This window comes from Lytechinus pictus, chromosome 9 (assembly GCF_037042905.1).
Source record: "Lytechinus pictus isolate F3 Inbred chromosome 9, Lp3.0, whole genome shotgun sequence".
NCBI classification, from domain to species: domain Eukaryota; kingdom Metazoa; phylum Echinodermata; class Echinoidea; order Temnopleuroida; family Toxopneustidae; genus Lytechinus; species Lytechinus pictus.
The window spans coordinates 11,979,730-12,007,216 of NC_087253.1; the positions used below are offsets into that span (position 1 = coordinate 11,979,730).

The following is a 27,487-nucleotide window of genomic DNA, read 5'->3' on the forward strand; positions in this document are numbered from 1 at the left end:
ATTTTGCGATAGATTTTGACATAATATTCAGAAAATAGTATCATATTTCACTAATTTACCTTTCCTTTTCGGCTTCGTTCCCCCCCCCCCCCCTTTCCCCCATCTATTATACTCCAGTGATGAAAATCCCTATGTAGCTGACATAGCACCTTAAAGTAAAATGCTACAGTCGTTCGAAAATTCATGCTTAAAGAAAAGTCCACCCTAATAAAAAATTTACTTAAAAGAGAGAATTCCAACAAGCATGACACTGAAAATTTCAACAAAATCGGATGTAAGATAAGAAAGTTATGCTTTTAAAGTTTTGCTTAATCTAAGAAAAAATCCTGTTCTCCTGTTCGGTATGCGAAAGGGGGAACTGATGACATCATCAACTCACTGTTTCAATTTTCTCCTCCTTGACAGGGGCGGATCCAGGATTTTCCAAAAGGGGGGCCAATTTTTCGGAGGAAAATTTTGACAAGCAAAAAAAAAAAATTTTAAACCACAAATTAAGGATATTTCCTACCCGAAGATTTTAGACAAGCAAAAAAAATAAGAAAAAAGGCTTCAATTTCAAAAGACGGGGCACACCTCTGTTTTAATGGCATTTTTACATTACAAATGTTAATTTTGCTTCTCAAAAGGAGGGGGCATGTGCCCGCTGTGCCCCCCCCCCCCCTGGATCCGCCAGTGTTCTTTGAACATGTGGTATTACCATTGTTTCGGGCATTGTTTTGATGTTTGGTGGTTCAGCAAAGTTGGTCATTAATTCTTGTCCAAGTAAAAATTTAAATATTGTATATTTCAAACAATAAAAAAAAAAAAAGAAACAGCTAGTGAGTGAGGCACGTCATCGACTCTCTCATTTGCAGAACATAAGTTGTGCATAATCGTACTTGTTTTGTGGATAAGTGAATTAAAAAAAAAAGTCATAACTTTGTTATTTTACATCCGATTTTGATGAATTTGTTAGTGTTATGCTTGTTTGATCTTTCTCTATTGATTCAAATCAGCATTTTTCTGGACTGGACTTGACCTTTAACTTTACGAACAAAACACGCACCATTCGGTATAGTTTCACAGAAGAATTAGGAGTTTATAAATGTGTCAAAATGTGTTTGGTTCTTGTCTAAAGATAATCATAGTAAAATATCTTAAACGATTTCATATTTTGGGGTATGCCTAATGGCTATATACTGTTATCTAACCCGAGTTTGTACAACCCAGAGTATGCTATTTTATCATAAATCATATATATATATATATATATGTATATACATACATATATACAGACATTATGCTTGTATAGTGATTTGCTTGCCATATTTGCTTACCATACCTAAAATTCGTACAAAAACAGGTGATCGCACATTTAGTGTTACTGCTTCTAAAGAATGGAACAACATCCCCACTTTCATTAAATCATCAAATTCTTCAGATCAATTAAAGAAACTTCTAAAAACATATCTCTTTTCCGATTTATTTCTTTTGCGTGTATTTGTATTGTAATTATTATGTACTATTGTTTTAAATCGTTTGTAAACGCTGTGATATAGTTAACTATGGATAGCGTACTAAATGCTAGTTATTATTATTATTATTATTATAGTGATCGGAAAACAAGTGATCGAATTAAGCTAGCCCTTACAAAAAATTCCTGTAGTACTCTGTGATATGTACTGCAGGAAGTATCGCAGGAAAGTACTGCAGGAATTACGTGCACGTAATTTGGGACGGTACTACAGAAATGTACAACAGGAGTACAACAGGTCCGTGTCCTGTGATACTTCCTGTGGTAATAACCGCATAAGTATGGCAGGAAGTATGACAGGACACGATCACCACAACCGCTACAACCGCTACAACCACTACCACACTACTATTAGTACTACAGGACAGTATCACAGGATAGTATCACAGGATAGTATCACATGATAGTATGACAGGACAGTATGACAGGATAGTATGACAGGACAGTATGACAGGACAGTACTACAGGAATACCGCAGACCAGTATCACAGGGAAGTACTACAGAACAGTATCGCAGGACAGTACTACAGGAGTACCGCAGGCTTCTGGTACTGTGTCCTGTAGTACTGTCCTGTGATACTGGTCTGGTATTCCTGTAGTACTGTCCTGTGATACTGGTCTGGTATTCCTGTAGTACTGTCCTGTGATACTGGTCTGGTATTCCTGTAGTACTGTCCTGTGATACTGGTCTGGTATTCCTGTAGTACTGTCCTGTGATACTATCCTGTGGTGATAAATAGTATCACAGGACAGTATGACAGGACAGTACTTTAGGAATTCCGCAGACCAGTATCACAGGAAAGTACTACAGAACAGTACTGCAGGAATACCAAGAGACCTTACCGCAGGACAATTCCTGCAGTACTGTCCTGTGGTATTCCTGTGATACTGATCTTTGATATCTTCTGTGGCATTATTGGTCTCATCCTGCAGCCTTCTTGTGATACTTTACTGTGGTAATCCTGCAGGGGTATTCTTGTTGATTTCCTGTGACAATCCTATGGTATTGTCCTGTAGTAGTCTGTGCGATTTTCTCACGACACCGTCCTGCACTGGTTTGTTAGGCGTAGTAGTTTGTAAGAATTTCCTGTGATCCAGCACAACAACTTTGACATCTTGACTAATGAAAAGAGGCATGAAAAAACCCACAAATTTGCAAAGACGTTAAAAGCATATTCACATACCTTTATTATGTATGAGCTGTACTATGCACAGTATAGAACATCTTTGATATCATAAATGACTGCTAGAATAATGCAGTAACATTTCATCTTTAGGATAAGACATGTACAAAGATTTATATCCATGAACATTGAGATGCCACATGAACTACTTTCACTATTCATACATTGCTGCCATTTTGAGATCACATAAAGAAAGCTAGATTCGACCCAGAATCCTTCCCTCTAACACAACAATAAGCGATTATTATTAATACCTTGGTCACATTCCTTGACCGGTTGCCTTACGGCGAGACAAAATCAGCAGTTTTAGGTATTCCTGTACAAACCACCCACGTGTAGCTGGTAGTAGCTGGTACAAGGATGATTAAGACTGTTAATTTTGACTCGACGTAAGGCCACGAGCCGGCGAATGTAACCAAGGCTTAACCAGTATTATGGTTGCAAAAAAAACTGTAATAGCTGAGCAATTGCATTTTCCCCTTCTTGTCAACACCCGATTGGCTTAATACTAAAAGCAGAACATCCTTTACTCAACCATGTTATGAAACAATGGATAACCACTTCTGCATGTACAGATAATGCATGGTGCACATACAGTAAGGGATGAAATTATGATGTGTTGATCACCAGTATAAACTTAAAGTACATGAACGTAATCATAATCACTTCATTTTGCTCAGAATTCACTTAAGTCCATAAATACTGAAAGATATTTTTGAATGAATTTCACATGATTTAGAACGTTCACCATAGGTTAGAAAAAATATGAACATAAGATTACTTTGCCAAAACGTAGATCAAATCTATTGAGACATTAACCTTTTTGACATTGAATAGGCATATCATTTTACACAGTCCTCTTGTCTAAGAATTGCTCCAACTACGTATTGAAGGGTTATATATGAATGTAAGCATGAGCCCATCATAAACACGAAATTGCGGCATGTAATTTGATTTGCTACATGTCATAATTGATAACTAAATGACGTTCAATACTTGATGTTGCTACATAAAATAATTAAGGTCATGTGGCAATGTGAATTCATACCTACTCGAGTCATTTAGTAATTTCAATTAGTATATGACCTAATTAATTATGACATATAGCTCAAAATTGACTTGAATAATTATGACCAATTTGATTGACCTCAATTATTTGAAGTAGCAACATCAATTATTTAACATAAGCACTCTCAATCGAGGTGGAGTAACTCTTCTTTAGGTCATGTTACTATTCGAATTGGAACATGTCATTGTTTAGGTCATGCAGCAATTCAAATTACTTGCTCAAGTAAACAATTACAATTGTAATATCACGCAAAATGAATTAGCTGTACATGACATAATTCTGTTCTTTGATGGGCTTATGCTTCCATATATTAAGTAAATGGCTTTAATTCTTAATGATTATCCAAAAATTCATATACATAAAATAAACCAATATGAAGAGCATCATATCCAAAGTGATCACCAGTTCACCCAATGTTACAGTACAAAAATAAAAAGCTGATTTTCTTATGTACTTTCACACATGTTATACATGTGCACTGTATGTCACTTGACCCTGGCAGACAATAGAATTGACAAGCAGTGAGTCCTACATGTACATGTAGCTGCCTGGTTTGCATACTTTAATGTTATATGAATTTCAATCATGGCCATGTGCTGTTTATACACTAAATGGAGGGATCTTGTCATAATGTTATGTCAATTAAAAACTGAATAAAATCCCAATTATCCTGAATAGCTAGACTAGCCCCCTTGCAATGGACATTGTAATCTTGTTTTCTTTTACCTTTCATTATTTTTGAAAATTTTCATACAACTAGGGCTGGGACTAAAACCCGGGTACCCGAGTAGAAAAATCAATACCCGATACCCGAAAATTGCTCACCAGTATAATGTACATGTATTTGATTTGTATTGCGTAGTGTAAGACATGATTGTAACTCATTACAAAAGTACACAAGCCTCATTTTGAATTTCACCAATTACCCTCTAAATATCCATAAATATACAAGTTTTCAAGTGATGATGATGTGACCGAGATCGTTCAATCATCGCCATGTTTCTTTTGCAGCGCAGTGACGTCATCCAGCCACTGCGACGCAAACCAATTTATGAATGAAAATATAGTAAGCATGCGCATTGCAAGCCTCAGCCCCACGCAGTATTACGTCAAAACAAGTCTGCAATACTCTGTCACCTCATACCAAAATCGACCTACGAAGCACCAGCCAATCACGTTCTTGTTACCATTTTTAGTTCATCATAAACCGAAAATGGGAACACGATCGTGATTGGCTGGCGCATTTGACGCTCCGAAACCCGGAAATCAATTGACTTTGTTCACGTAGCGATACAAACTCACGAACACGATGTAATATCGATGCTACTTCGTAAGATTTTGACGGAAAAGCAAGAATAACAATTTGCTTACCTGTGCAGTATCGGTGAGAAAACCTTTTATAATTCATATGATATATAGGAAAGTGGAATTCTAGGTCGATTTTGGTACGAGGTGACAGAGTATTGAAACTTGTTTCGATGGAATACTGCGTGGGGCACGGGAGGCTTGCAATGCGCATGCTTACTATATTTTCATTCATAAATTGGCTTGCATCGCATTGGCTTGATGACGTCACCTATGGGGTTTTTCCACCAGTCATATTTCAAGTGACATGATTTTCAGGTACCCACCCGAAAATTACCACGGGTACCCGAAGAGAAAAAACCCGAAAGTCCCAGGCCTACATACAACTCTTTGTTTTTTTTTATACTTTATCAAAGCTTTTATGATTGTAAATGTAATTAAATAATTTGACTTGATAAATGTATATTACTGGTATACTAATTGTGAATTTTTAGCAAGAAACAGTATTTGTGTTGGATTAATACATAAAAATGTTGCGAAATTTCGGAACAGCGTACCCAGGCATCACAAATTTGGTCTCAAAAGATGTGCAAGACTTGAAAGTAAAAAGGCAGCTAACAGCCTCCCAGTTATTAACCCTTAGTTAAATTGGACCAATTTGACCCCCCCCCTTCCAAAAATTTGGCGACCATGCTGTCGCACAATTTTTTTAAAACATGCCTCTTTCTAGTCTTGTGCATCTTTTGAGACCAATCTTGTGTCACCCGGTACGTGGTTCTGTAATAACGTGACATTATGTAAGTACATGTCATACCAAAAATTGCTCAAAAACGTGATTTTGTGTACAAAGTCAATGCAATAGAGGAAAAAGTATGATTTTGTATTCTAATTACGCATAAATTAGTATTATCACTTACTAACAATTTGCGTGAAATAATTTACAATTTAATTTTGTAAATTATGCCCTAGACAACCCATGTGCCAATGTTAGACGCGATTGTGCGGTCAAGATCTCAAGGAAGGGGGGGGGGCCCTGGAAACCCCCCCTCCCCCCTTCCCCGGCCATATCAACTCCCAAAATACCCTGGCTTTAGTTGACTTTCTGGCTCCTCTTGAGTAGTCACCATTCATTGGACAGCTTGTTTTTATCCAAGTCTGTATAGCACGAGGCAGCTTAATCTGTAGAAAAAAAAACACATACCATTACGATAACATGAACAACATAAAAATACAAGAAATAAGGTGTTTTGCCCCCATCTAGATCTCTTTTCACAAGTACATATCTATCGGATAATGAGGTCCTTGCGGCTATCTCTCTTAGCATATTCTTGCTTATAAAAGCAAACTAAGCCGAAGAGTGACAAACAATTTATAATGCAAACAAATTGTCATAAGCACATATTGAAACTCTTTAATAAAACAATGAAGAATAAATCTACATCTTCTAACAAGGATTACACTGTATGCCACTGCATGAATACAATCTGCTTAATTTTGTAATTATAATATCTACTGAAGTGAATGCCTATATAATCACCTTTTATGAACTCCAACCGTGTCTTGTACAAGAACATGGCCTTTTCTGTGTACACCTGTAGTATCTTTCCCACATAATGCTGGACTTGCTGCTCGATCATCCAGAGATCCCTCTTTGAATCTTTAATGAAATGAAATGAATTTGAGTGACATAGTAAAATTTTATTTGCAGGTTAATACAAATACATGATGTAATAAAAATACATGATAAAACTTCTTCATTTCCATATTTCAGTGTTACAATTCAGGTGCAAAGAGTCATATTCTTTAATAATATTCAACATAAAATCAATGAAAACTAGTGCTGTTGTCGATAGGCCTCATATCGACATTGATGTCGACATACGAAGGATTTTCAAAATTCCGACATGTCGACATGCACGCACCCACATCGACATGTAAACATAAAATAAAAAGGGGTCTAGCCTACAATCACGAGTGTAAAGATTAGCTGAAAAGTTAGAAGCATTTATCCACAGTAATTGGCGCGATTAAAAGGTTTATTCAGCTTAGCAGCGCATTAAATGAAAAAAGAATATCTGCGAGCTGTGCGGCAGTAGAAATACGTCAGTGCAGGGCCGGCCTGCCCGATCGAGCCGCCCTCGATATCCCGTTATAGCGAGAGTAGCATTCACCGTACCCATCCACGGAAATATGTACCCATCGCGCGCTATTCACCGTGCTTGATAATACGTTGCTCCTCAATGCATTACTTTTCACATAAACGTGAGCAGCAGCGAACACGTGTTTTTGTCAAAGTTGTGACTGCCGCAATTGAGCGCTTACTTCATATCACGAAGTCACAGAAAACTTCCCTTCATTCGTTTGGAGATCGCCGCGGAAGTGATACTGAAATTATCGGTCGATTTTCATTACTTTTCATTGTCAAATTGAGGAGCTTGCGTTTGCAGCAATGATCACTGTTGTAATTGGTGATTCTCAAATTGGCTACGAGTGTTATTGAGCAATGCTTTCGAAACCGGATCCTGGTACAAAAACTTGATTCTCCAGAAAAAAAATGTGGATTAAATCGGTGATTTTGGAAGCTCAATTCCCGAACTGAGCCTGTATTATATAGATCTAGTGTGGGGATATCACTCGTGTCAAGGTGAATATATTTGATTGAGAGTGTTGTTCCACGATCGAATGCTTTTTTTTTATGTTAGGGAGCCCAGGCTAAATTACGGTCCCTTTTTCATGTCGACATTGTCGATGTCGGGATTAATTTTTAAGCGACATGTCGACATGGATTTTTGTTCCCGACAACAGCACTAATGAAAACATTAAAAGTAGAGGAGCATTTTAACCTTACTCACAGTCTGTTATTGTCGCTAAAGTCTTTACAATAAGAAGATTGGGCACTTTGCCGACATCGCGTAATGCTTTGCATCGATTTACATGTATAATAGTCTTTGTGCCTAGTCTTTTCTATGTAGTGTCTTTAATATGTAGATAAAACATGCGTCCTTTAGCTAGTTAGACGAACAATTTTGGAAATTAAAGACGGATCCATATTTTATCAACCGGAAGAGAAATTAGTGCTTAAATGAAGCTATTTGAGGGATATTGATGATATTTAGGGTGAATTGACTTCACATCTTTTCGTAAGTTTGTCATGTTCATAGAAGGCCGGACTTGATTTTATAGAAACCTCTTTTAAATTTGTGGGATTGCCTACCTCGAGTGAAGTTTGTGCAGGCTCCACTCCACTTCACTATTGCTACACTACGCTCCACCTACCCAAACTTTGAGACCGTGAACTGGATCTGTCGATCTGATATTCCGAGTGACAAAAAGTGGGATCTTATGGGGGGGGGGATATCAAATTCATGCAACATCACGCTCTTTAAAAAAATTAAAACTAATATTCTTCCTGCACACAAAGTTTCAGTTCTTCTCCATGCCTCTATCCGTCTCAAAATTGATGATTTAGAGCCAACATGAAGTTTCTCACACGTATCAATATTCAATACATCGCATGCGTGTGAGGTCGGTCGGGTCAGACCAGGCCCGGTATCTCGCGAATATTGCATCCGCATGCAATGTTTTGAAATCGGCAGCGAATTATAAATATGTGTGAGGAACTTCATGTTGGCTCTAAATCACCAATTTTGAGACTGATAAAAGCGTGGAACTAAATGAAACTTTGTGTAAAGTAAGAATATTAGTTTTAATTCTTTTTAAAAATCAAGATGTTGCATGAATTTTATATTCCCCACCCCCATAAAATCCCACCTCTGTCACTCGGAATATCAGATCGAGTTCATGGTCTCGAAGTTCGCGTCTGTAACGTTGGCGAAGAACAATAGAAAACAAGATGGCGGCGTAAACATCGGGCAAGTCTCTTCCGTCTAATCATGATATTTTTCGCATTTTTTGGAATGAATTTCTTCTTCAAAAATAACGACGAGAGCGTAGAAATGTTGGAAATTAAGTTTTATCCCATGTACATGATTTAGGTCTAACGTTAGGCTAGATCTTTTAGAAGGAAAGTAGAAATCTCGGGGCCGGGGGTGAAAGTTTCAAGTTTTGGCTTCCTCTGTGTGGGTATATGAGAAAGGATCCCTGGCTTCATATGAGAGTGACCTTACGAAGTTACGTTAGTAAATGATTTTCACTCTCTAGAAGCCGCCTGGCTAGGCCTACAGCCATTCCCGATCACGATATTTTGAAAAGTGGTGGATATATTGACTTCAAATGTGACTGAGAGACTTGTCATGACATTTGGGAACAAATATTGGTGATGAGGTATGCTGGTATTAATCGGCCGGTGCGAAACTGCATTAGCGCCCACCCCTGACCTTGCTACAATCATGACAATACAAACATCCTCACCGCCGCCATCAATATACTACTAACTTAGCCAGCCGTTGGCCGTCCCCGGCCGCGCACACCGCAGATCAGCCCCCACCCGATAAGCGATCGGGAACAACGGCAGTGCAGTGGCCGTACGGTAATGATTAAAAAGTCGAAGAAATTTAAGTGCATGCCGCGCCAAACTACGAAAAATGGATCTAACTTACTGTTTAGCCTGTTGTGTGAATGTCTTAAGAAGTCGTTGTCCGAATCTGATCCATATTCTGTTAGTTTTTGTTGAAATATTGACGGCCTTCTTCATCAAGCTTCGGGTTCAGCTGAGCAGTTACGAACGTTTTTTTTCAAATGGCGGAACCGGAAACACGTATACGGTACAGTCCGTGCGCGCGTTTGTACGGGGAGCTCGGAGGGGGGGGGGGGGGGGGGGTCTTACTTTTTACTTGGCAACCAGACAATTTGACTATTTTCGCCATCATTTATATATCATATTATTAACGTAAAGGAATTGAATAAAGTAAAATTCAAATATTTATTTCTTCTTCCTTTCTTTTTCTTTTCTATGTCTTTTAATTTTTTTCTTTCTCTTTATTCTTTTTTTTAATATGGATAGGATTTAAAAACATGTCTCACAATTTTACTGAAAATATGTTATATAGGCCTACTAGTATGCAAGTAGGATGACAAAGAAAGCAATGAGGAAAATCACAGCTCCAATCCTATGTATTTTTAATTTTATTTCTTTTCAAAAACACACATTTTATCCTTTCTTGCGATCGAAGGAAAGATCCCTTTATAAGGTTCAAGTAGTAAAAGAAAATAATCTTAGATCAAGTGCCGGCAGGGTATTTTGATAAGGGGTGGAGGAGCAAGACAAGCAAATATAAAGATACCATTTTGAAGCGAAACATAAGAAAAGATAATAACTTTGCCAACGAGGTAAAAAATAATATGATATCGGTTGTGACACTTTAAGGATGGAAAATAGTTTGAAAATATATAGATACAAACTTCATACAAATTAGAAAAAAAGAAGCAAAATAAACTGCCATCATATGTGAACAGAGATACAAGATTGTTCTTGCAATTAAAAAACATATTTACAAACTATATATAGCTTCGCATCATAAAAATAGATTGAAAATATCCAAATTTATTTGATTTAAAAAGAAATAGATATAAACCAGCCTGGCTAACATATTGCAAGGTGGCAAAGATATAAACCGGGGATATAAAGCAAAAAATGGGCCTTAAAATGGAAATTAAATATCCTATTTTTAGTTTATCCTATTCCACCTGTAAAAAATATTGTGAATAGGAGAACAAATATTGAAGTAATTTTATTTATAATAATATATTTGTAAGAAAATAGGTCCTTTTTACAAAAAAAATAAAATAAAAAAATAGATGGGAAACTTGGAAAAATGTATTTTCTCGCAATAAAAACTTTAAGGGGCCAGAATCGCATTAAAACTTGGTTATGAAACGTGTAAAACAAAATCTTAGATAGCATTTTAACTGAGATTTATTTTTTAATCAACATTCAACGCTGAACTTTCTTATGTTAATTGTTTATCAATATTTTGTGAAAACAGATAGTGTGCACATCGTCATGAATATTCATTTGGTGGGCTGATGATGTGACATTCCCATTTTTCTTTTTTAATGTTAGATATGAAATTATGATTATCTATTTTTTCAATACATGTGTAAATAATGTGTCCCCATTGTAAAGTTGCTGCATTAAATAACTAATGCGGTTAATTAGTCGTCATTCCAATTGTTTAAGTTCTTGGTAGAAATATGTTGAATAAATCTAATTTCATATATTGTACAAAAGAACATGGGATATGACATCATCAGCCCACCTAATGAATATTCATGAGACATGCCTAAATAAAACTGTTTCATGGGAATATTGCAAATCCTTAAAATTCAACTTAACTTCGTTATTTGTCATCCGATTTTGAATAAATTTTAAGCATTTTGTTTTGTGAATTTTACTCTATTTATTGATTATCTCTAGCGTTGACCTCCCCTTCAATTATTTTCTTGTATTGTTAGAAAGAGATGGATGAAGTAGAATAATACGTTCATGCTTATATTTTTATTCATTACAATATCTCTTTGAAATTCAACCCGGCTTCCTCACAACCATTAAGCTCTAAGAGTGTTAGGTGTGTCCTGTATATTTCAACACGTACCCTTTTAAATATAGTCATTTTTTTATTATTCATCCTGTTTTTTATGAAAAATAAGTGGCGAACAAACAAAACAAAAATGATAATTGAAATTTAAAAGAGCGCATGAAAAAGAAATAACCCTGAAAACGAACAATAGTCCTCAAAATATAAGTTGCCCATTTTGGGGTCAATAATTTTTCGCATTTTTCAGTTCGCGCTTTGCTCCTAGTTTTGATCTAGTACGTATAGTACCCTTTCTCGTAGAAATAGAAGCTATCAAACTTAAAACCTCTGAGTCTCAGTAGGCATAACCCCCCCCCCCCTCGCTGATATAGACCTACACAATGGGACAGGGTGAAATATAATTTTGAAATAGGGCCTATATGTCACAATCTAGCTATCACAAAATTAAATTTTCATATAAAAAATTGTACTTTTTAAAATGAATGGTGCCCTTTTAAGCCATATGGCCTTCTAAAAATATAAGACTCAATACGCTACTGACCTCTCCCGAAACTGAAAAAAAAGATAAATCCCTCACTGGAAATAAAAAAATTAGTCTGTGGTACAAACAGGGCTTCCATACAAGTACTGAAGGAAACTAATTTTTTCATGTACTGTACCACAGAAAATACACCAGTATAGCGTCTGTGATACACTTTCAGTCATATTTCTGGGGTGGCTGCATGAGAAGTACCGCAGGAAATTTTGAAAGTATAGCACTGGGGTTGCCATAGAATTTTAGAAGTGCCTATATTGAGTCCTGCAGGAAATTTCAAAATTTTCATTTACCACAGAAGTATCACAGGGTTTTCATAGAAGTGTCTTTAATAGGATCGAGTACTGCAGGAAATTTCAAAATGTTCATGTACCACAGAAGTATCACAGGGTTTCCATAGAAGTGCTTAGTAATAGGAGTACTGCAGGAAATTTAAAAAATGTTCATATACAACAGAAGTATCGCAGGGTTGTCATAGAAGTACTGCAGGATATTTTAGAATTTTCATGTACAACAGAAGTACGACATAACTATCACAGAGTGATATTGTATACAGTTATGTACAACAGAAGTATTACACAGGTACGACAGAGTACCATTAAGGTATTGCATGAAATTTTCATATTTTTACGTACAGAAGTAGAACTATCACAGAGTGATACCACAGGAGTCCTGTAGTAATTCCTTATACAGTTTTGTACAACAGAAGTATCACACAGGTACGACAGAGTACCATTAAGGTATTGCATGAAATTTTCATATTTTTATGTACCACAGAAGTATGACAGAACTATCACAGAGTGATACCACAGAAGTCCTGTTGTAATTCTATATACAGTTTTGTACAACAGCAGTATCACACAGGTACGACAGAGTACCATTAAGGTATTGCATGAAATTTTCATATTTTCCTGTACCACAGAAGTATGACAGAACTATCACAGAGTGATACCACAGAAGTCCTGTTGTAATTCTATATACAGTTTTGTACAACAGAAGTATCACACAGGTACGACAGAGTACCATTAAGGTATTGCAGGAAATTTTCATATTTTCCTGTACCACAGAAGTATGACAGAACTATCACAGAGTGATACCACAGAAGTCCTGTGGTAATTCTGAGGTACCGTCGTGTATGACAGAAGTATCACACAGGTACAACAGAGTACCACTAAAGTACTGCAGGAATTTTTTGTAAGGGAGGGGCAGCGACAATTAATAAGATTATGAGTTTTATGCCCGGTCCCCCATGCACCACCCCCCCCCCCCCCAACTTCGGCTCAGCCACCATCCTCAATCTCAAAATCGGAGAGGCCTATTAAAAAATTCGGCTTGGTTTTTTTTTGTATGGTAATTTCTAACTGGGGGGCAACAATTAAGTATCCTAACAAAATTGACAAAAACGGATCTGGCTCATTACCCCACTAAACAGAAGTCAGTCGCAGTGATATACGTTTCATTAAAGGACTTGTCTGATGTTTTATCCGACAAGTCCTGTTCTCAGCCAATCAAAATCAAGGAATTTGTCAGATCTGACAATTATCATGATTATATTGTCAGACAAAAATTAATGTTAAACGCTGCATGCATTGGCCATGCATGCAGCTCGGACGTCGGATTAATCTTCTTCTTCTTCTGGAAACAGTGCAGTCCACCGTCTGGTGTATTGTCGTACTAATCGAGAGCTATAGGACTGCCACAGTCAGCTATAAAAGGTAAAAAGAGAATAACCCAAATATTCGGCAACCCCGCCCTGAGGTCATCTAAGGTCATCCCGATGCGGGTTGTATTTGCGCGCACTGTGCTTATAGTGAACTTTGACCTTTGTAAACGCACACACATTTTCTTCCGTGCAGCTTGCACAATACATGATACACAATAGGCGGAACTAAGGTGATGACTGCGAAATCGGACAATGTTTTTTCACGAATAGCAGATTGGAGCAGATAGAGACCTTGAATTTTTAAAAGAAGGAGTTGATGCCAACGAGAAAGTGTTACTGGAATGCACGATGATTAAATTGTTTTCCTTGAAAAAGCAGGCCGAAGCTGCCGCAGATCGGTCGGACGGAGACGGGAAGAGAGCGTCCGCTGCACAGCTGCGACTGCAGAAAGGTGATGTCGAATTGAATGAATGAAATGAAATGAGTGCGTGATCAGCTGAATTGAATGTCCATCGCTTTGCTGTTCTGTCTTCGCTTGAATGTTTTTATGACATACTGAACCGTCAAAAAGAAATACCTTCTGAAATTGAAATAAAGTAAATCTAAATTGATGATTATGAATATGATATAACATTGGAATGCCATGTCAATCAATGATTCAGAATTTCACAAACCTGTTCATTATTATTGATTAGGGGTCTACTCTAGTATAAAGTATAATAAATTGTCAAATTTCTCAAAATAATGAGGAAATATTTAACTAAAATTAAAAGTAAAAAGAATAAAAATCCAGCCCAAGGCCAGGTGAGAGTTTCTTAAAGCTGTTTGTAAAATGTAAGTTAAGAGCAACTTTAAGTTTAAGAATAGACAGCAGGCAGCCGTCTGTTTCGAGGAGTTTTTTAACATTTTTTTATTTTTTAAATTTCTCCTCATACACAGACGGCTCGCTATCGTGCAGCCACCATCAGGGGACTTACAATGCAAAATCCCCCCGTCGGGGCTCTTCAATTTTTGTCTTTAATGAATCAATTTTTTGAAAATTAACGCTACCGAAATGCAAATTAATATTCCCTCTTGGCATTAATTGCCAAAAAAGGGGGAAAATCAAGTTAAAAGGAACAAAAACAGTGACTTACCTCGGCTGTCGCGCAACTTCACTGCCCTGTTTTATCCGAACTTTATACACATAAACATATGGTCATTGAGTCCCCTGTACAGATCGCGCTAGAACTTCGGTCTCTGTATTTGGTGAGTGAAGCCAACGGAGTTCAGCTGAACAACCAACATAACAGAGACCGAAGCTTTTGGTCTACTTTAAGAACAATTGAATTGGTGAACCTTTCTTACCTGCAAAATTATTAATCACAGTTAGAGGGTGAGATCGGTTTGTATTGTCGAATTGTATTTATCTATGAACCTTCAGGCGCCTAATGCATATAAAGTGATAAAAATTATTTCACTATAAATGGTAAAAATGAGACGTTTCTTACCAGACCCGATCTCCCGTAGATCCCTCGATCCATTTGTCGACAAAGCAAAGACAATAGACCTGACCCTTGAATCGCTTCGTGATGACGTACTTCCGACTAGCGATGCCGTTTTGAAGAACAATGTATAGATAAAAATTATTATTTCACAAATACTAAAATTTATTACGTGATTATAAATAATAACAATACTGCTAATTAAAAATAAATCATGTGTTAAATTGTAGTATTTGTGAAATGATAATTTTTATCTATAAATTGTTCTTCAAAATGGCTTCGCTAATCGGAAGTACGTCATACATAAGCGGTTCAAGGGTCGACGCTATTGTATTTGCATTGTGTACATGTGGATCGAGGGATCTACACGACATCAGTCTGGTAAGAAACCTTCATTTTTTTTACATTTTTAGGGACCATTTTTTAAAACCTTCCTTCGCATTAGGCGTAGGAAGGTGTAGAAATGAATAAAATCAACATATTTTACGTGATTCTTTTATGAAAAGATGGATTTCCTAGGGAAATCCATCTTTGTTTACCTGGGTCTCATATACATATATGGGCGGGGGTTCAAGACTCCAATGATGAAGAAGTATATGTCAAAGGATTTTAAAAAGACATCATCATGGAGTCCTCAAGACTAGATTAAACTACCTTTTTAAATTCGGGCCACTATTTTCATTAAGCTTGAACATAATCTTGTTTTAAAAACAGAATGTGAAGTTGGTGTAATATTTCTTATTTGTTTTTTTTTTCTCTGTCATGCTCAGATCTTGGGGAGCTGAATCTACCAAAGACATGTCAGATAGATTTCCCTGATCCTGATGATTTACTTGTTTTCAAACTAGCCATACAGCCAGATGAAGTAAGTGTTTATATTCAATTCTTATATCGGAAACCTTCCTCACATTTGAAAAAATCAAAACTGGTCACATCTGCATTGATCTTCACTTGTTAATTTGTTACATTCAGGTGGAATTACCCATAGGCCTGTATTCTGAACCTGGACAAAATGCCCATATTGCCCCCCCCAAAAAAAAAAAAATTGTTATAGTCTCGCACAATATTTTTAGTATGCAAGTCCAACATTCCATGCAACTTCTTTTTCTAGCTAAAATATATGATCGTTTCTTTGACTGCATAGAAACAAGTTTATCAACTATAAATATCAGACATATTTTTTTATGTTAAGGCCACCGCACACCTTGCGATTGGTCTGCGACTCAATTTTGGAATAAAACGTAGTAGAATTTGATGCTTATATTGAGACTTGGAATATCTTACTGCGTAATGTTTGAAATCATCGTACGAATCCCTATGTTCAAATCTGTGACTATGCTAACATCCTTCTTAGAATAAAAGCAAATTTTATATCTAGTCGTAGTGACGTCATAGCAGTCGTACGATTGGCTACGATTTGAAACTAATTTGGCATTTACTCTAAAATAAAGGCTTACAATCTTACAAAATGGTTAGGCTATATTAGTATTCTTTCAATTAATTTTAACCTCAAATAAAATGATATGTTCTATTCACATTTTCAGAAAATTAGCAATATGCGATATGTTCCGAAATCGGATCGTGTTCGGTGGCCTTTACATGTACATCCCCCTTGGCAGTATGTTGCACAACAATTTTGTTCCTTCACACGAGGGGGTAATTTTGAAAGGGGGGGATTTCAAGTCCAGAGTTGGTGTTGAAAGCACACTTTGGATTGCGTTTACTAGCCCCCAAAACCTATTCTGAGTTTACACAATTAATGCCGAATTGCCGATCACAATATTGACTGCTCAACACCTAGTGAGTGACTTTTCAGGACCATCTTCATTTTATGTTTGGAGCAACAACAACAAAAATACACGGTGGCGACGGGCGATTCGCCCCCAAAATCTCTGAAATTGCAAAGGTATAAACCAAAGACGAGGGTGAAAAAACCCACATATACTGAAAAATCACCCCATCATAAATTGATGTTTCCTAAACTGTCTAAGTGAAATCTCTTTTTTAGCAACAACCTCCAAAACTATAAACTTCCATCAACATTCCAAAAGAAAAGAAAGTTTCTTTGACTCAAATTGCAAGCCAGTTTGTTTGCGCTATTTTCTTTGATTGACACACAGACACACACAAAGTCAGTAGCAAACTGCAAGGTTATACTAGCAGCCCAGCCAGCTCAGTTAGCTACACATGTAGCAAGGTTAAGGCCACGTGCGCACAGCTAATGGTTCTACACTAATACCAGTAGTACTGCTAAGCTTAGGGCGCTTTTCAAAAGTCTGGCTCTGTGAACCTCCACAAAACTGTCAAAATTCACATTTCACACCTATGAAATGCTCTTCTAATGTCCAAATTTCCTTAAAAATTTGGTGTAACTCACTTGCAAGCAGTATAGGGAAATATTATCAACTTCTGTTATAGCTTAAAAAGATGGAGTTACGATGATATCGTCTGTATCAACACACATTGGTGAGAGTATGTTACAGTCCCATGTATGCATTTGTGTGTGTGTTGATAAGTTACTTGTCTTTTCTTTATTTTCTCTCTTCATTCTATCCTTTCTTTTTTTTTCCCTCATCTTTTTCCCATACTTTTCTTCATTTTTCTATTCATTCTTTCTACTCTAGTTTCTTTCCTTTTTTCTTTTACCTTTTTCTTTCCTACTTTCATTCTATTCTCTTTTTCTTTCCTTTCTTTTCCCCCCTATTTTCTCCCCTACATTATTCTGTTTGTTCCTTTTTTCTTTCCTGCATTCCTTCATTCTATTCATTCATTCTTTTATTTTTTTTATTTTCTTCCTTTCTTTCCTTCGTTTTATTTCTTTATTTTCTCTCTTCTTTCTTTCCTTACTTCCCCCCCCCCTCACCTTTCTTCCATACTTTCCTTCATTTTTTCTTTAGTTTCTTTCTATCCTCACTTTTCTTTTCCTTTTTTCTTTCCTACTTTCATTCATTCTTCTATTTTTTTTCTTTCAGACTCCATCCTTTTATTCCTCCTTTCTTTCTTTCATCATTTTATTTTTATTTTAGAAAACTCACTTTTCATGCCTGCATTTAATAAGTATTACATAAATAAGTGATCATGGGTGTCTGAAACTCTAAATGTCTGCAATGATCTACATGTAGACTATTATGTTTGACTTTGCTTGAAATTTAAAATTCTACACCCTTTAAAAAAGAACCCCCATGAGCTCCAAAATAGCCACTACAAATATATTAACGGTGGGTATTTTTTCAGGGGGGGGTAGTCTACAAATGTAGACCCACATCTGCAGTGTGTGTACCACAGCTGATTCAATGAGTCTGCATAGCAGACTAGGTCGACTCTACTGTGAATTGGCTCGCTTCGCTCGCCCTTTCAGGCTGGTTTGCTTTGCAAACCAGCAGCAGCACGCGCTGAGATCGCACCTCACGAGCCATTCAGAGTCGACTAGGGGGGATCTAAAAATAGCCCTCGTAAAAAGAAAAGTTATTTTTTGGTTGGTTTGGAGTTATACTCCTGCCAAAATTGACCAAACACCAAAGCCAAAGTATCAACACATTTGAAATCACCAATGGTCATAGATATTTCAGACAGCATTTCCAGTGTGCATATGCGTAATGTTAACCTTTATGAATGACATTTTTTTTTCTCACAGTCCTGAATAAATATTTTGTTGTTGTTGTTAATGGTCTGTTTCTGAAACTGTTATTCTTTTTTTCCTTTCCCCTTTTCTATTCAGGGCTTTTACAGAAATGGTAGATTTGTTTTTGGTTTTAAGGTAAGTGTGATTTCAGAAATTATGCATTAAAGAATCTAGCATAAACTCTGATCAGAGAATTCAGAACCACAAGGTTTAAAAATATTAAGTCTTATGATACAGGAACTATTTTATGAACCAAACATTTTGTTGAAAATAATAAGTGGAAATTAAACATTCAGGTCAACTGACAAAGTGACATGACAAAATGACAGGCAAAGTAATGATTCTACCAAATGGTTATTAGACAAAATTGATATTAGACTAAGTGGGTTTAGCCATTATGGTGTTAGACAATCTGAGAATTATGGGTTTAGCCATGATGGTGTCTAGCAGTCTGAGCAAATAGAACATCTACATACAACTATTAGACCAAGTTGGTTTAACCATTGAGGTGTTAAATGATCTGAGAAGTATATTACAATTTGCTAGTAGACCAAGTGGGTTTAGCCATGATGGTGTTAGGTGGTCTGAGCATTAGACCAGCTACTATTAGACCAAGTGGATCTGGCCATGATTGTGTTACTAAGATATGAGAATTAGACCTGGGGCCTGTTGCTGAAAGAGTTGCGATTAAATACAACACCAAAATCAAATCTTATGTAATCAAAATACTTGTTAAATTGTTATGCGACTAACCGCGGAATCGCCCAAGCAAATGTTTATTACACTTTAAATGGAAATGAATGTATGCTTATGTATGCCATTAACAATTTGTCTTTTATATTTTCTCTGTTAGGTATCACCGAACTACCCCCATGAACCTCCTAAAGTCAAATGTGAAACAATGGTATACCATCCGAACATCGACTTAGAAGGAAATGTGTGTCTCAATATACTTAGGTAAGAACGAAGTGAAAGAGAGAGGAAAACATAGAGAAAGGAGGGAGGGGTAGTACATGTATGCATGTAGGGAACTGGGTGGGTCAGGCCCCCCCAAAAATGTTTGCCATAACAGGAAGGAGCAGGCAAAAAAAAAACCCAAATTTTTGGAGGCTACTTTTTACAACCTACTGCCTAAATCTGAAACATTGGATACAGTGCAGTGAGTGAATATTATTCTGAGTAACAGAAAAATAAGCTCCTACATGTAGATCACCACCACTTCCAAACAAACTTTAGTTGCTTCTGAGGAATACTCTGGGCTGAAAATAACAAACTTCTAAATTAATAAATTTCACCAATCAATATGCTGCAAATGTCATCAGAATCTGATAACGAATAATGGAGTTATTTGTTTTCAAATTACTGGTAAAAATATTTTGTAAAAATTGTTATGATTTATGAACGCCATCGTGAAGTGGGGAACATCATTAGCTAATCTGTTGCATATTCATGATAATGTTGTTATAGCTTTATTCACAAAATTATGCTAAACCTGACAAAACATACATTATGCATACACCTGGACAAGCCTGTCTAAGGCTTAAGTCACAACTCAGAGCGGCGACCGACCGATTAGTAGCCTGCTCAGGCGCCGCTGGAATTTAGACATCGCCGAACAATTTTTGTAGACGTCGAGCAGGCTTTAAAAATACTTAGCGGTGGCCGAGTAGTGCCCTGTCGATTACCCATTACCCAAGGCCAAAGCTGGGTCAAATCGGGGAACTTATCTCTTTGGCGTACGAGCAGTAATCCCGGGCGGTCCCCCACCGGCCTATATTTAGGTAATCGCCCGTCCGATCTTGAATTCGCCGCGAGATCATCGACCGATCTCTGACCGGCCGATAACCTCTCAACAGCTGTTGATCCAACAAGTTCAATTTTCGACCTAAATCGTTCGACGGTGACTTCTTGATTACGTTGGCGCCCGGAGGGCGACCGACTGGACGCCGAGTGTATTTCGGGCGGCGAGTGAAAAGTGAGCAGGCGCCGCCAGAATTTTAGTTTTGCGCTAGATCTTGAGCGGCAACTGAGCGATGCCCCAAAACCATTGGCTAAAAACTCACCACCCGGTCGCCGAGCAGGCTAAAGTTTGGAGTTGTGACCTTAACCTAAAGTACTGTGTATTTTATTTTTTGCAGTACATGTGCTCTGCTATATCTTTCCCTGTTCTCAATTTGTGTGTCAAGCATATTAAAAAGATTTTAGTATGTCTTTTTTCTACCCTGTTTTCAAGATTGTATCAGCTTAATAAGTGAAACCTTTATTATCCTTGGTATAATTCTTTATTTTTCTCTCTCTCTTTCACAGGGAAGACTGGAAACCAGTTTTAACGATAAATGCAATCGTCTATGGATTACAATTTCTTTTCTTGGTAAGTATATGTTTATGTACAACATCATGATTGCAATATCGGCAGGTGTTTACAAGATGGCCATTTGTTAGCCTTTGCGGTTTCGATGTTTTTTTGTTTTTTTCCATTCCATAGGGCACTAATGATAACGCCATATCAATAAATTCAGTAAATGGAACTGAGATTGGCATGTCCTGCCTCTCCATTTTAGAAGTGTCTCTGGGGAGCATTTCATGAAAGGATTTAGGGGATTTTTTTTCTGCAAAACGGACAGATATCCTAGGAACAGTACTTCCCAGTCAATCAGAATCAAAGAAAGTCTTCAGACCCGATGATTTGGAATACAAATAAAGTTTATGAAATTCTCAAGTCTCGCTTGTGCACCCAAGTAATGCACGTTTTTTGTTTTGTTTAGGGTTTTTTTTTTGGGGGGGGGGGCAAGGCGTTTTGAGGAATCTCTGTGCTGGCTCAGGTTATTACCATCATCCAGTTTTCAGTTTTTATACTTACAGGTTCCCAGCCAAGCCGGGGAAATCAGGAAAAATTATTTTACTTTTTTTTCCAGTCAGGGATAAGTCAGGAAATTTTGAATGCCCCCCCCCAAAAAAAAAAAAAATCAGACTTTGTTACTGTTTTGTTGCATATCGCATTTTACATTACAGTGTTTCATACTGCAAATAGTTCACTGCAACAACATTGAAAACATATGACACTGGAAATGAGTTGAAATAATTATTATGGTATTTGAGACTTCATGGGAGGAAAATCGGGTAATTTTGTCTTCTTGAAATGCTGTGAACCTTGTACTCTCTCAGGTGTGATTCAGCTTTTTTTTTCTCTCCCTTTCACGCAACCAACAGGAACCTAATCCAGATGACCCCCTCAACAAAGAAGCGGCCGAAGCGCTCCAGCAGAACAGAAGACTCTTTGAACAGAACGTGCAGAGGACGATGCGAGGCGGCTACGTCGGCAGCACCTATTTTGAACGATGCCTTAGATGAACTTAGACTTGTAGTATTTTAATCTATATTCCCCTTTCCAACTCGCCCCCTTATCTCTATCTTTTTATCCTCCTCTTTCTCTCTTCCTCCTCCTTTTCTCTCTCTCTCTCCTATACAAATTTTATCATATTCTGCTTGGATATCACATTGACATCACCATGTTTTTTATTGTCCTATGTATGTTCCTTCTTGCTCTTGCTGAAAGATTCAGCAAACATTCTTAGAACGTTCAAGAAACGGCCAAACGTCAAAAGGTTTTGGAAACCCACTAAGAATGCTCAACTGTTTCCGAAATCTCTGAAGGCTTTTGAAACGTCACTTAGAACACATTAAAGAAACAGTCTCAAAATGTGTATAGCTTTTGAATATTGTTCTTTGATTGTTCTGGAAACACTCTGAGAAAGCTGGATGAACTCATTGGTGGTGGCGTACCGTGGACTTGCCATGCCATACTGATACAGAGAGAATCTCATCACCGTATATGTGCATATCTTGTGTGCGTTTTATTTTCATGAAATCACAGAAGTTTCACCGTATTATATGCCAATATGATAATACGGTAGTTCAAAACTTAAGCTGCTGGCTACTGAATTCTGTCATTGTACAGGGCCCACTCAGTTCCAGTGGTAACTGATTAAGAATCACAATCCTTAAAATTCAGCTATCATAATTTCCTCAACCAGCCTCAGATTTTGACACATCTCTATACCCATATGTATATGATTTACGAAATACATTCATGGGGGCCGTTTCATATAGCTGTTCGTAAGTTACGAGCGACTGGTGATCCTTTCTTGTGGTAAATGGTATACACATAGCAAAGGTTAAGCGCGTAAGAAAGGTTCACCAGTCGTTTTTAAAGTCACTTCTAACTTGCTTGCGAACAACTAGAAACCCACCAGCTCTCAAGGTAATGCTTTGAATGCTCCCCAGCGAGTGGAGATTGTGGCCAACAGTGTGCTTCAAAGCTACCAAAATTATTAATTAAGGCAATAGCAATATAATGCCTTTGGACAGTGTTAGCATGGCTATGTAGAGAAGCCACAATCCTCCCCAGGGAGTGGAATGCGCTGTTTATCTACTGAAATCGCAGACTAGGCCATAGGCAATGCTGTGGGACAAAACTGGATGAAGGGGGCAGTTTAAGAATGACTAAGAAAACATGTTAGCCACAATCCTCGAACAGGAGTGGACACTGGTTGACTGACAAGGTTTTGCTCCTGAAGTAAGGGTAGTAAAGCGGCTGTATTAATGCCATGGGATAGAAACCAGATGAAGGTGTCAGTATAAGCATAAGAAGAAAATCCGCATCCTCCCCAGGAAGTGGAGACTGCGGGTTGGCAGACTAGTATTGCTACTGATACATGTATATGGGTAATGACACTATTAATGCCTTTGGATAGAAACCTGATGAAGGTGTCAGTGCAAGCATGAGAAGAAAAGCCACAATCCTCCCCAGGGAGTGGAGACTGTTGCTACAGTGTGCAGCAGTGCTGATATAGTAGACTAGAATGATATTAAAACTAATGCATTTGGACAGAAACCAGATATTGTGAAGATGTTTGCATGAACAGGATGAAATTATATTATAGTTTGCTATTTTTATTATCACTATTTATGGGATGATGAAGATGGGATCTTTCAAAGGTGAAATCAAGCAAGAGAAAGTGAATTGGCAATACAATGGATAGTTATGGGTAATTTTCACTCGGTCATTACGCCTCGTGTCCAATATATTTTCTTCTTTTAACTGACATTGATTAAGTGCAAAGCTCAAATAATGATCTTTATGGATTAAATGTGAGTATTTTCATAAACATATTGATCCAAGAATGATTGTGAATGGCTATTATTATTTTCTGATTTCGAGAAGGAAAGAAACAATTTCAAGTCGATTATTTTCAACTCCATAGAATGGGAGTAAGTTGAATCTTTCCTATGAACTAAGTCAGGTGATATAAATACTCCTCTCCATCTTTTCCTGCTGTCATGTTTGCCTATTTCTGCACACTCCCAAAGTATATAGTACTTCTGTTTACCTCATTTTAATATTGATCTTTTGTTCTCAGCTATGAAAGTTCAGGTTTTAGGCCCCAAACAGTTTTAGTCAAATACTGGCTGAAAATTTTGTGTTATACAAATCAAACATGCAAGATTTTACTTTTGTGCAGTCATGTTCCATTGCTGTACATGTGTCATTAATGCAGCTACTATTTATTAAAGGTAACTCACATGAACAGTGGTTTTGTTTATACTGTAACCCTAGTAACACGTGTTGATTTTAGTTTCCTGTGACAAAAGTACCCTTTCATTGTTTGACTCGTTCTCAATTTGTGCTCTTGGTATTTTATGCACAAAATATGCCAAACCCATCGCTTCGGACTCCATATGCACCCTTTGTGAATTTGTTTGGGCCATAGCATTGAGCATATGGGTTCAATACCTGCTCTTGTGCACAATACCAAGTCCTTTGGAGAGGAAGGAAAAAACAGCAGTCCCTCGGTTGCTAACTTGCTTTGTGCCTACATGCATCGCATATGGTTTTTATAGCAGCCTTGGGGCAATATACTACAAGCTAAATTTTAATTTACTAGTAAATGAAAAACAAAATTTTATGAGATTTCATCTGTCTAGCTTCTCAAAGTTGGCACTAGACGTTCATGAATATTTTAAAGAGTGATGAATTTCATTATAATTATCTTGGTGCCACTACCACTTATAAAGACAAAGTCTAATGATTCTGTTATACGGCATCTAGTTAGTGTCTATTGAGTTTCAGGGCCCCGTCTTCCAAAGAGTTGCAATTGATCCAATCAACCACAACTGAAAAGCCAGCAACACCAACATCTGAAATGCATGTTCAAAATGTTTTCTAGGTATGGTGTATGTAATACTCATTCTTCCATCGCTATCTTGACAATTCAGTGTACTCTATGTTGACAAAAGAATTGTGCAAGTTTCTAATAGTAAAATTTATGACAATAATAATAATATAGGTATATTTACCCAGGGAAGCCACTTCAGTTCTGAAAACTGTTCTCCCAGCGGGCCCTGCAATTAATATTACCCCGGCTTCAGCTGGGCTGCCTAGGCGCTCAAGCATTCAAGGAATTTCTTCCTACCGGGTACCCATTCACCCCACCTGGGTTGAGTGCAGCACAATGTGGATAAATTTCTTGCTGAAGGAAATTACGCCATGGCTGGGATTCGAACCAACGACCCTCTGTTTCAAAGTCAGAAGACTAATCCACTGAGCCCTAACGCTCAACAATGATGGACTTCCATACAGTTGAGGACTTGAGGTTGATCAGATCAATAACTCTTTGTAAGACAAGAGCCCAGATGTGCAAGCTCCTTCCAACACCCTATTAACATAAAATGAGGAACTCGACAACATCAAAGAATATCAGCACGAAATGATGATATTCCTCTGTGCTTTATACATCAGTGATGTCCCCAAGCCATTGCATATATCTAGTGGGAGTTTGAGAGAAAATCCTTTTTTGTTTTATTATTATTTTGTGTGTTAATGGCACTATTAAGGCCTGTTAGGATATGACTTGATGAGCTCTGTCTGCTGGGCTAATAAGATGAGTCGGGGTGATAATATCCAAGTACCTTTGAAGTGCATCTAGGGACATTACTGTACATGTATATCAGAATGTGATATGCGCTATATAAGAACTGAGTATTATATTTGTGATTGTATTAACAAGTGTGAACGTAGAGACTTCCTATTTTATTAAGGCAGTCATGAACGTATGCACATCAAAGGCATCTTGGGGCCAGTTTCAGAAAAGGTTGTGATCAAAGGCAACTTGATTTACAACCAATCGTGAATGTGCAGGGCTTGATGGGTATATTTCAAGTTGCATTGAAATGCAAGCCTGTCTACACCAGGACTCCATAACACAAAGATTAGCGATGAATAGCAAATATGAGAGACCACTTCTGATTGGTTCCTGGTCAGTATTTTGTGTCAAATGCGCATGTAATGTTGATCTTGATTGGTCAGTTCATTTAGCAATTGATCGCTAATCTTTGTGTTGCGAAGCCCTGGAGGAGAATACGCCTGCAGTTAGCAATATCACTGTTCATGCCCCTTTGAAAATTACAGGTTTAAGTATTTGGCAGCGAGACAAAACCAGAATGTAAAATTATATAAGTAGCTTTGGTATATTTCATTGATTTGCCATAAATTTCAATTCAACTTTTAGTTTTTAACAAAGAAATTACAAAAGAATGCAGTTACTGAGGGATATATGAATAATTTGTTAACATGTCCCTTTTTAACCTTACATGTACACACTCATCTGTTTTTATTTTTATTTTTTTTGTTTAATTGGGTTTATCACGTCATATCCAACAGGTGTGAGCTGTACTTCAATTCTCATCGTGTGTATAAGATGAATGAGGTCCAGTCTTGTGGTTATATATTTGTGGAAAGCATGTATTTAGCTTCTCTGTATGTAATGATACTAGTCAAGATTTTTGTAATATTAACTTAAAAATGTGAAAAGAAAATGAGAGAAAAAAAAATTGTACATTTTATGAAGGGATGTTAACAGATGCTAATAAAGGTACAGTATTCAAATTGTTTGTATGAAATTATTTTTTTATGGCATGTGCTGTGTACTGTACATGAACATACTGATACAAGGAACATTCCAACTCTTGACTAGAATATTGATGATGAGGTTCTGGGTAGCGATACTAGTTATGGTGTTGGTGGTGGTGATGATGATGATGGTAAATGTGGTTGGAGTGATCATGATGGTGGTGATATGATGCTGCTGCTATTAACAATTGTGGTCGTGATGGAGGTGATATTTAAAGAAAAACAATTTTTTTTTAATGGCATGTGCTGTGTACTATCCATGAATATACTAATAAAAGGAACATTCCAACTCTTGACTAGAATATTGATGAGGTTCTGGGTAGCGATACTAGTAGTTATGGTGGTGGTGATGATGATAATGATAAATGTGGTTGGAGTTATCATGATGGTGATATGATGCTGCTATTAACGACTGTGGTCGTGATGGAGGTGATATTTAAAGAAAAACAATTTTTCTTTTTTTAATGTCATGTGCTGTGTACTATACATAAATATACTAATACAAGGAACATTCCAACTCTTAATTGATGAGGCTCTGGGAAGCGGTACTAGTAGATAAGGTTTTGGTGATGATGATAATGATGGTGGTGATAATGATGGTGATGATAATGATGGTGATGATAATGATGGTGATGATAATGATAAT

The 27,487-nt window shown here is 37.1% G+C and overlaps 1 protein-coding gene and 1 long non-coding RNA gene across 2 annotated transcripts; one reads left to right on the top strand and one right to left on the bottom strand.

Annotated features, from left to right (window-relative positions):
- Positions 1-2,677: 2,677 nt before the first annotated feature.
- On the bottom strand, positions 2,678-9,777 carry LOC135155500 (uncharacterized). The gene is made up of 3 exons (XR_010294643.1): positions 9,631-9,777; positions 6,609-6,728; positions 2,678-6,250 (listed from the first exon to the last, which is right to left on the bottom strand). It is a non-coding gene; the product is annotated as an uncharacterized LOC135155500 (long non-coding RNA).
- Positions 9,778-13,910: 4,133 nt separating this feature from the next.
- LOC129268279 (NEDD8-conjugating enzyme Ubc12-like) lies at positions 13,911-26,817 on the top strand. The gene is made up of 6 exons (XM_064104700.1): positions 13,911-14,217; positions 16,021-16,115; positions 18,969-19,007; positions 19,726-19,829; positions 21,180-21,243; positions 22,083-26,817. The coding sequence occupies exons 1-6, from the start codon at positions 14,115-14,117 to the stop codon at positions 22,221-22,223; spliced, it is 546 nt and encodes a 181-aa protein (XP_063960770.1). The 5' UTR covers positions 13,911-14,114; the 3' UTR covers positions 22,224-26,817.
- The last annotated feature ends 670 nt before the right edge of the window (positions 26,818-27,487 follow it).

Excerpts from the sequence above, each read along its gene's own strand:
- LOC129268279 (XM_064104700.1), top strand. The coding sequence starts at position 14,115 with ATGATTAAATTGTTTTCCTTGAAAAAGCAGGCCGAAGCTGCCGCAGAT. Across the intron at positions 16,116-18,968 it reads TAGCCATACAGCCAGATGAA|GGCTTTTACAGAAATGGTAG; the intron begins GTAAGTGTTTAT and ends TTTTCTATTCAG. Across the intron at positions 21,244-22,082 it reads GATTACAATTTCTTTTCTTG|GAACCTAATCCAGATGACCC; the intron begins GTAAGTATATGT and ends CGCAACCAACAG.